The sequence below is a fragment of the Eulemur rufifrons genome, chromosome 30 (genome assembly GCF_041146395.1).
Source record: "Eulemur rufifrons isolate Redbay chromosome 30, OSU_ERuf_1, whole genome shotgun sequence".
In the NCBI taxonomy this organism is placed as follows: Eukaryota; Metazoa; Chordata; class Mammalia; order Primates; family Lemuridae; genus Eulemur; species Eulemur rufifrons.
Genome location: NC_091012.1, coordinates 25,154,278 through 25,164,394, shown reverse-complemented (window position 1 = coordinate 25,164,394; position 10,117 = coordinate 25,154,278). Strand labels below are relative to the sequence as shown.

The window sequence follows — 10,117 nt, the reverse complement described above, 5'->3', positions numbered from 1 at the left end:
ACCCGTCCCCAAGTGTGTCACCAGAGTACCTCCAGCAGGTTGTGGAAATGTTTCCTGAGAAGCGGGTGCGGTGGGGTGTGAAGCCAGTGAGCGGGGCAGCGCCTGAGTGAGTGTAGGAAGGAGGGAGGGAGGGACCCCAGGAAGAGCAGAGGCGTGGGGGCCGGATGCAGGGCTGTCACGGAAGGAGGAGGGACTGACTGACTGACGACGGAACGTGTGTTTGCCCAGCATCAGGCCCTACAGCAAGCAGACCGTACCTCCTCTTCTTTCCCGCGCTGTCCGCACGGCAGTCCTGGGAGGAGGGACCGTCCTTATTCAGGCTGGCGCCGTCTTACCCGGAGAGACCCAGCAAGGTGTGGACACCGCCTTCCACCGGAAGCTGGGGTGGAAGCTCTAAAGAGACTTCTTCTGCCCTCCTTGCCTCAGGTTGTGTGCGTCCCCCTGTGGATTCTCATGTCCTTCCTGTGCCTGCTGGTCCTCTACTACATCGTGTGGTCCGTCCTGTTTTTGCGCTGCATGGACGTGATTGCAGAGCAGCGCAGGACTCACATAACAATGGCCCTGAGCTGGATGACCATCGTCGTGCCTCTTCTCACTTTTGAGGTGAGCTTTCGACCTACGGCAAGCCTCCCCAGCCCCCAAGGCCCACCCTTCCCTGCAACAGCCCCCTGCCTACCTGGAAAGGCAGCCTGCTATCCCTGGGAACTGCAGCGAGAGCGCGCCTCCAGGATAGGGCGTCTGTCCAAGGACAATGTCCTTTCTTTCTCTTGGGGGGCACGGGCAGGGGCTGGCAGTGAGGAGTGCCCCTTTGCAGTGCTGATGCGACTGTGTGTCTTGAGGTCCTACTTTTTGAAAGGGCGAGTTGGATATTGGATTTTCGTATTTGAGTTCTGTGGGGAATTCTAGAATGGCCACCATTGACTCCTTTGAATGAACACGGGGAGGAGGAGTTTCCCATAATACTCCTGGGGCCGGAAACTTTTCAAGGGGAGGGACTTTTGCTTAACCCTAGAGAGGGATGTGAAAGCTCATGTCCTGGCAGCCCCCGAGGATGGGTGGTCTTTGGCCGAGACCCGAGGCGCTGACCTCTCCGCTTCTGACAGCTCACCGGGCGGGGGCCGTCTGAAGAGGTGCAGCTTACATAGTTGTCCATTTTCCGTCGTCGTGTCAAAAGGACCTTGACTGTGTCTCTCTCTTTAGATTCTGCTGGTTCACAAACTGGACGGCCACAACGCGTTCTCCTGTATACCCATCTTCGTGCCCCTGTGGCTCTCCTTGATCACACTGATGGCAACCACCTTCGGACAGAAGGGAGGAAACCACTGTACGTACTGGGCACGTCAGAAGCCCTTCACCTGTGTGTCTGCGGGGCTGCAGGGGTCCCCGAACTATGAAAGGATGAGCCTGAGGACCCTGAGTTAGAAGTTTATGTTGGAGAGCAAGGGCTGAGGAAGTTCTAGGACCTTCCAAGGGAAGGGCACGCTGTCCCCTGGCCTGCGCCAAGGGTCTCATCCAAGTGCTCCCTGCGATTTGAGGGAGGAACAAACAAGGCAAGCAGCCTCTCACAGCTCCCCTTTCCTCCTCTGCAAAATTGGGATCAAGATGCCTCTTTCGAGGGTTTGTGAGGAGTAGATGAAAAGTCCACATCTCCCACCTGAAGCCCGAGATCCTCCTAGGGCCCCTTTGCCCTCCCCGTGCCCCATGTCCTTGCTGAAGTCAGTGAGTGTTGTCAGGTGCACCTTGTGTGCCCTCTCTTCCTCTGCACCTGCATGCAGTGCCACACAGTTTTGAAACCCTCTGTAGGGAGGGTCCCTTCCTCACGAGGCTCTGAGCTCCATCGCATGCAACCCCAGAGCACTGCCCTTCTGGAAGCCAGTGGGGTGGGAGCAGTGCCTGGACTGCAGCCCAGGCCATGCTTGCTGCTTGTGCCCCGGGAGGGCCAGCACGGAGCCGACGGTTGGGTGGTGCGCAGAGAGGAGGGGCAGGCCTCGGGGTGGCCCCTGGCCTGGGCCAACACCTGCCTGCCGCCTTCCCAGGTTCCACAGGCTGACACAAATCCTCTTCTTGGAGGACACCCTTTGTCACCCAAGAGCTTATCCTGGGCATGGAGGATTAGAGGAAGACGGCGTGGTCCAGGCCCCACAGGCATTGGAGACTCATGAGGGCAGTGGTTCTCGACCTTGAGCACCCTGCAGGATCCCTAAAGGCCAGGAAAAGCGGGCGGCCTCGGCCCACGCCAGCCCCACCCACAGTTTCTGATTCAGGAGGTCAGGGCTGGGGCCCGAGAATGGCATCCTGAACAAGGCCCTGGGGATGGTACCGCTGCTGGTCTGGGAACCCCACGTTGAGGACCCCGGAGCTGGAGGTCATACTCTGGCCCCTTATTGGGTTGAGGCCCTGTCGAGTCTCGGTTTCTGAGCTCCCTGCAGAAAATGGACTTCTTTTGCAGGAAAGAAAGGTAATGCGAAAGTCACTTGGGCCTAGCGTTTGACAAAGAAAATTCTTATTTTTCAGGGTGGTTTGGTATTCGCAAAGATTTCTGTCAGTTTCTGCTTGAAATCTTCCCATTTTTGCGAGAGTACGGAAACATTTCCTACGATCTCCATCACGAAGATAATGAGGAAACTGAAGAAACCCCAGTGCCGGAACCTCCTAAAATTGCTCCTCTGTTTCGAAAGAAGACCAGGGTGGTCATCACACAGAGCCCTGGAAAGTATGTGCTTCCCCCTCCCAAATTAAACATCGAAATGCCCGATTAAACGCCACCTCGGGGGACAGCACGTAAGTGGACTGGGACGCACACTCTCTCCACCTCCCTCTGCCGCCTCTTCACCCACAGCCCAGCCCCGGAAGTGGAGCTGGGTCTCCTTCCAGGTACGTCCATCTCACGCCTTGTTTGCATCCAACGCCTGTCAGCCACTCAGCACGAAGGGACGCAGAGGTGGCAGGTGACCGGCCAGGGTGTGTGTCAGCGGACCTGGCTGCCAGGGAGAGTGGAAGAGGGAGCAACGATTTCCATCCGTCTGGGTGGGAGCCTGAGGCGGTTACTGGTCCCCGTCAGAGCCAGGGTGGTGGCTGGCTGACGAGCCCCGCAGAAGGGACATCTCTCTACATGGCTGGTTTTCAAAGTGCTAAACGTTCCGATCCAACCTGTTGTTCCAAAATGTATGTTCCCACAGGGCCGGCCCCCACGAGCAGCTGCCAGTTGTCCCGGTCTTGGCGTAGTCAGTAGGAACTGCAAGGATGTCTCTAAGGCACCGGGTGGGTGCTGACACACAGCACAGTCCTCCTTTTTCCTGTTCCTACCGTGGAAGTCGTTTCTCTTTGGGCACGCCGACAGCAGTTTTTAATCGGCTGAGGGGCACGCCCTTTCTAATGGAGTCACTCCATGCCTGTATAGTATTTATACAAATATTTTAGCACCGTAATACACGGTGTTAACTCCTAGTTCTGTACAGTCTACTCTGTTAAAGTATTTTTTTACAAGCTTGTGCTGGAGACGAGGAGGTGTTCTGCTGCAGAAGTAGAAGCCGGCGGCACGGGGACCATGCTCGACTTGATTGCGTGCTTAAAAGCATCAATCCCATGCTGAGGGATGTGGGCCAGCGTCCCCATCAGTGGGCCCTGACTTCTTTAGTCAGTGCTGTGCGGTGGCTCTGCCTGGCTCCAGGACCTCTAGGATAAGGAGACAAGGAGACAGTTCACGATCTGCGCCTACGGAATAGCAGGTCACCAGAAACACTAATGTTTCCAACGTCGTCTTTCCCATCGAGAGGACTCTGCATGGACCAGAAAGTTGACATGCTGACAGGTCACTCGTCTGGCCTGGCCTGGCCCTTCATTCGATCGTGCGCTGGCTGTGTTGTGATGTCACCCCAAGCAGCCTGAGCCCCTTTGTGATGCCCGGAGCTGCGTTATTACCAGGGCGTGCTGCTGGCTGCGCCACACTCCCCGGCTGACATGACCGAAAGACGGGCATCACTTCTCACTTCTCGTGGCGAGATGTGAGGAAAGTAGCGCCGGGGGCAGGGGTACAGCTCCCAACGGTGCCTTTTCCTCCAGAAGTAAGTCTCCCCCAAGGTATGCAGAGAAGGACCACCATCCACCAGAGCTGTCCTGTGCCTGGGTCGACCCGATGTCCACTGGGTGCCCTGACGTCAGGCCGCCGCTTGAACAAACTGCTTTCTGAGCTCTGGCCGAGGAGCCTTTGTTGAGACGGCCGTGCCCTGTCTATGACATCCCATCAATGGGAGACGGAATCTCCTCTCCCTCCCCTTCCAACAAAAGCTGTGGAGGATCGTCCACAGCAATCAGTTTGCGTCCCTTGGGTGGGATGATGGTGGCACTTGTGTAGGGAGCAGGGAAAAGCTGTTTCAAAAGGAGACGCTGGAAAGGAATGGCCCCGACAAAGGCTTTGACACAGATGGTATGGAGCGCTTCTCCACCAGCTAAGCCTCTACAGCTTCAGCAAAAGGTGTCAGGACATTCACACTTCCCTCTGCCTTGCCAAGTTTTCCACTGGAGAAAGAGCAAGTCTGTGTCGTGAGCAAGGAAGCACAGGAGAAACCTCGTGAAGGCCTGAGACAGTGGGCTCTGGGGTCAGGTCGGGTGAAAGTCCCAGGACTGCCTCATGAAAATCGAGTGACCTGGGGTGGGACACGGAGCCACTGCTGTGCCTGCTTCCCCCTCTGGGAGGTGGTGACATTAACTAAGTAAGAATTCACGTGGGGAAAGGGCTGAGAACGGTGCCAGCTCATGTCTAGTGCATGAAAGATCAGGGCTGTTAAGTCCTTGTACCTGCACGTCCTCCTCTGGAGGAAAAGAATGTCGCCTGGCAGTTGGTGTGTCCCCGTGACTCCATAGTGCTTTAATCTGTAACAGAGGAAGGTGTGGGCATCTGTTCCTGTTAAAATATCAGCGTCCCCCTGGCTGGCATCTGGGTAGGAGCTGAACCGAGAGCATTTAAGGGAGCCTGCCGAAGGTGGCATAGACGCGCCTGCTTACCTTGGTCCGCGGGCCCCTGGTACAGAAGAGCCAGTGCCCTGGTCTCCCAGCCAGGGGTTAATTCTCTTGCCAGCTGACACTCCACTAGAAGCACCCAGAATCTTCTTCTCTCCCAGGCTGCAACTTCAAAGTCCCTTTCCCTTGGCCGTGTACGCTTCCTAATTTGCCATTTTTAAGCACTTTCCAAGGGTGAAAATGCTTTCTTTGCAGTCCGGTACCCCCCTCAGCTGTCTTTTGCTCGTGTGATAAAGGCTTCAGTGTAACAGCCCTCCCGGGCCTGATGCAGGTACCCAGTAGATACTCAAGCAGGGTCTGGGTTTTATTAAGCCCCTCAGACGTCCCATCCTGCCTCCACTCATTAAAATTGACCTTGAAATGCTCGCTCGGCAAGTACAAAGACTGAGCGTCGCTGGCTGAGCGTTCACAGTGACCCCGTGTTCCTGGCTATCCAGACACAATTCCCTGTCATCGTGGTGCCTTTCTATAGCAGGATCTTCACCTTACATACAGATGAGATCGAGTCTCACTTGTGAATGGGCTAAAATTGCCCTAAGGCTTAGATGGGGAGGTGAGAGACACTGCCAAGGAGTCCTGTGGGTTTGGGGTTTTCACTCTACTGGGTGCTAGATGGCGTCTGGGTTACACGATTTATGTTGGACTTTTATGCCAGGTTCTAGGTCTGGTGACTTCTTCCTTCCTTCATCCCCCCACTCCACTCCTCTTTCCCTTCATTCTTTTTGTTTTCTTGGAGCCCAACATTTAAAGGATGTCATGTTTCAACTTAGGCAGCAACTGTGGTCGCTTGGGGCGTCTAACTTAGAACACATGCTGTCGCTAGTGACCCTCTGTAAAGTGTGGTTTGTCTGAATGATCACAGGACTTAAACCTTCAAGTGCTTTCTGTAGCCATAATTGGGTGTAGAGACTAACAGAGCTCTGAAATCAGGTCGTGGAGGGAGCCCGGACACCGATGCACCAGAACCCAGTGGTAGCCCTCGCCTTTATTTCTACTTTGACAGCAGGTAGAGAGTCCTGTGAGAAGTGGGGAGAGTCGACGAGAGAATGAAAACATGGACGTGGATTAATCCAGAGCCTAGCGATGGTCTGCAGGTGGATCCCCCGGTCTCGGCCTGCCCAGTTATAAACCGGTGCTCATTAACTAATGGGTGCCTATCTCCTTTCTGAGATTCATCATTTGTGAGCTCCTTAACTTTCAGGATGTACAATGTTCTCATCTCTTTCTTGGACTTACATATGCCTACTGATCCTGAATCATGCAGAGATCCCGCTGCTTACAAACCTCTTTCCTAAAAATGTACACCCCTGTGGTCCTTCCTTACGTGTAAAATCTATATAGAAAGATGTAGGCACTTTGCTTCCCAGAGGTATTGGGCTCTTGAAGACACAGGATTTGAAGGTTTGAACGTCTTAACAGCTCTCAGGAAGCAGCGAAATTGCAGGTGACAGAGAATCACCCCCGTTTCCTTGTTCTTAGCTACATCTCTTAATTTTAAATTCTCAGCTTTGTCTCAAATTCTTAAACTCTCACATTCTTAACCCACCAGCTAAATTTAAAACCGATTTTGCAGAAGAACAGTGCCAAGCCCTTGGACCAAGCCTGGCTTAGCTGGTTGCTGGGACCGACCCTCCCTGCTACGCTGGTGAGTGAGCTCCCTGTGGAAGAAAACCAATCTGGGCTTGCTGTGACCCTTCCCAAGGAGAGGCCTTGAAATGACTCAAAGCTCCACCCGCTGGCAGGTGGCCCTGGGTACAGGCCACAGTCTGCGTCTTTTCCACATGCACAGCCCTCCCGCAACACAATCAGGTTCTTCGGCCTGAGGACATAGTACAGAGTACTGGGTTCAGGTTCACAGCATTTAGAGGGGGAGAGCCTCAGAAAGGGCCGGGGGAGGGAAGGCCTCGTATTGCCAGAGAGACACGCCGCAGACCAGGCCCTGGCAGTCAGGGCCAGTAGCTGCCTCACTGGGGCCCTGTGCCAACCCCAGAGCCTCTTCCCTCCTGGAGCGACCCTCCTCTGAGCTTACTCTCCTGGAGCACCACAACTGCCTCAGCACCTCTGGCCTCCTGATGGCACTGGCGTTGGGTCATCGCAGGGAGAGGCACTCACTGATGGGGTTGAGAGGAGACCTGGGTGACATGCATTGCCAGGCTCGCAGGAAGGAAGCCCTGTGGACAGGCCCCGGGGAAGCCACGTGCCAACCTCCACCTCCCCTGCCCCAGGTGAATGGGCAGAACCAGCGGGTACTTGGAACCAGCCAGTCACAAGTTCCTGAATGCCCTGAGCCCACCTTCGGGATTATGCCCCAAAGTAGGCTCTGCAGACCACTGGGGAAGAAAGCACTTGGGCAGTGGGGGTGCAGCCTTTCATTTTCCTGCCTGCCCTGTGACTCAGGCATCTACCAGGGTGCTCCAGGCAGCCCGTGAGGGCTTGCTGACCGAGGCCCAAAGCCCTACACTCTTACCCTCCCTGTTCGATGTCAGTGACTCCACCTCCCTGCTTGAGTGAGGGTGAGGCCCACAGGCGAGGCGGCAGGGAACCGGGGAGACCGGTGGTAAGTACTTAGCCAGAGGATAGAGGCAGGAGGCGAAGCTGGAGGTGTGCCACCCCTGGATCAGTGCGAGAAGTTGTCCCTGAGGTGTTCAGCCCATGCTCTGGTCGACAGAAGCCCCTCCTAGCTAGAGAAAGGAGGGCTTCTGTCCAGCATATCCGAGTTAGCCGGCTCGCGTTTCCAGCACTCTTGGCTCCGCAGTAGGGAGGTGAGACAGGGCACCTCACAGGCATTTGGGGGAAGGCAGAAATGAATATTCCCCGGATGGCCAGCACCTAAGCCTGTAAGGGCACAACCTTTTCACATGGACCTCTCTCACCGGTCCTTTTCCAATATGGGTCCCACATCTTCTTGCTGTCATGCGTAGGCACTATGTGGAGCCCTTACTCTCTCCATCATGGCCTGGGACTTTCAGGACACAGGCACGGTGCGTTCTGAGTGATGACGGCTCGCAGATCCCCCCCGTGGCCACTGCGACGTGAGTGTGGAGGCCGAAGATCAGCCCGGGTGCAGGACCCCTCTATCAGTTGCTGCCATGCTAGCCTCGGGGGCTGCCTGGTTTCATACCCACATTCAGAAATGCCATGAGGGCGCAGCACGACATCGCACATGGACATCACTAAATGACAGCTGCCCCTTATTCTGGAAAGGTGCTGCGTCCCAGCTGCCTGCCAGGTGAGGACAGGGAGCAGTGGAATCACCGCACCAGGGAGCCTGGGAGCGCTCGGGAGGAGAAAGTGTGCACCAACAGCGGATCACAGGCTGCAGAGGGCCTGTGGAGGGGGCAGGGGAGGAACCCCTTGGCTGTCAGGGAGAGAGGGTGATGCACATGGGCCCACTCACAAATCTCCACAAGAATGGGGTGGGTAGAGGTGGGTGAGTGGAGCGCAGGTGCAAGCAAGGCTACATCTACCAGCCAGGGAGCCCCACTCTGTCCCCTGATGGCGGGGGTCACATCTGCCTCACCTGTTGGTCCAGATCCAATAGCTGGTGGGGGTCAAGGGGATCTCTCGGGAGCCACTGACAGATGGATGAAGCAAAAACTGACAGCATTGAAGGAGACAATCCCACAATACCCCCTGCTGTGGACTGCATTTTTGTCTCCTCCCCCCCCCCCATGCATATGCTGAAGTCCTAACCCCTAGTGAGACTATATTTGGAATTGGAGCCATTAGGGAGTTAAGGAAGGTGAAATGAAGTCATAAGGGTGGAGTGCCATTCCCGCAGGACTGGGGTCCTTAATAAGAAGAGGAGACACACCAGATGCCTCTCTTTTCCTGCCCTCTCACAGACAAGAGGCCACGTGAGAAGACACAGTGAGAAGGTAGCTGTCAGCAAAACAGGAAGAGCGGCCTTATCAGAAACTGAATCGCCTGGTTCTATCGGCCTCCAGAACCCTGAGAAGGTCAGTTTCTGTTGTTTAAGCTACCCAGTCTGTGGTCCTTTGTTAGGGCAGCCCTAGCACACAGATTCACCTCGTTTTCAGTACTGGACAGAACAAGAGACAGAGGATCAGTACAGGAATAGAAGACTCGAACAACACAATAAAATAACTCGGTCTAACAGACATCTAAACAGCACTCCACCCAACAATAGCAGAATCAATGCTCTTCTCAGGCGTACATGCAACTTTCTCCAGGATATGTTTCTTTCTCCATATGTTACGCCGTACAACACCTCTCAACAAACTTTAAAGGATTCAAAAGCATTGAACTCATACAACGTGTGTTCTCTGACCAAAACGGAGTGAAATTGGAAACCAATCACAGAAGGCAACGTGGGGAATATGCAAAAATACAGAAATCATGCAATACATTCCTCAATAATTGAATTAGTTTGCCAGGGCTGCCACAGAAAATGCCTTCAACATCAGAAACTTATTTTCTCACACTTGTGGAGGCGGGCACCCTTAAGACTGAGGTGCCAGTAGGGCTGCTTTCTCCTGAGGCCTCTCTCCTTGGCTTGCAGGGGGGTGTCCCCTTGCTGCCTCTTCTCACACTGGTCGTCCCTCTGTGAATACACACCCGTGCTGTCTCTTTTTATGTGTCCTAAGCTCCTGTGTTGATGAGGACACCAGTCAGATTGGATTGAGGCCCTCATTTAAACTTCATTACGTCTTCAAAGGCCCTCTCTCCAAATACACTCACATCCTGAGGTACTGGGCACCTGCAGTTCAGTGTATAACAACAACCAACGGGTCAGAGGAGTGAGCACAACAGAAACTAGAAAATTCTTTGAAATGAACACAAACAAAAATGCAACATAACAACCGTTACTGGATGAGGCAGCAGCAGCACTGAGAAATAGGGAGCTGTACCCGCCTACCAAAAAGCAGAAAGCTCTCGAATCAATAACCTAGTGTTAAACATTTAAAAACTAGAAAGAGCAAACCAATGCAAAACAAGCACAAAGAAGGAAATAACAGAGAAGGAATAAATGAAATAGAACAAAATACGATAGAGGAAATGGATGTGACCAAAATTTGTTCTTGGAAAAGGTCAACGACATGGACCTATATTTAGCTGGACTGACCAAGAAAAAAGA

General features: G+C 54.2%; 1 protein-coding gene across 1 annotated transcript; it reads left to right on the top strand.

Moving 5' to 3' along the window:
• Nucleotides 1-412: 412 nt before the first annotated feature.
• Nucleotides 413-3,320, top strand: LOC138378257 (transmembrane protein 185A-like). The gene is made up of 3 exons (XM_069463609.1): nt 413-603; nt 1,201-1,324; nt 2,515-3,320. Exons 1-3 carry the CDS (start codon nt 454-456, stop codon nt 2,757-2,759), a joined length of 519 nt encoding a protein of 172 aa, XP_069319710.1. The 5' UTR covers nt 413-453; the 3' UTR covers nt 2,760-3,320.
• Nucleotides 3,321-10,117: the final 6,797 nt, after the last annotated feature.

What these genes read in the sequence shown, in the direction of transcription:
- LOC138378257 (XM_069463609.1), top strand. Translation starts at nt 454, where the DNA reads ATGTCCTTCCTGTGCCTGCTGGTCCTCTACTACATCGTGTGGTCCGTC. An exon ending in TGCCTCTTCTCACTTTTGAG is followed by an intron (nt 604 to 1,200) that starts GTGAGCTTTCGA and finishes CTCTCTCTTTAG; the next exon opens with ATTCTGCTGGTTCACAAACT. An exon ending in ACAGAAGGGAGGAAACCACT is followed by an intron (nt 1,325 to 2,514) that starts GTACGTACTGGG and finishes CTTATTTTTCAG; the next exon opens with GGTGGTTTGGTATTCGCAAA.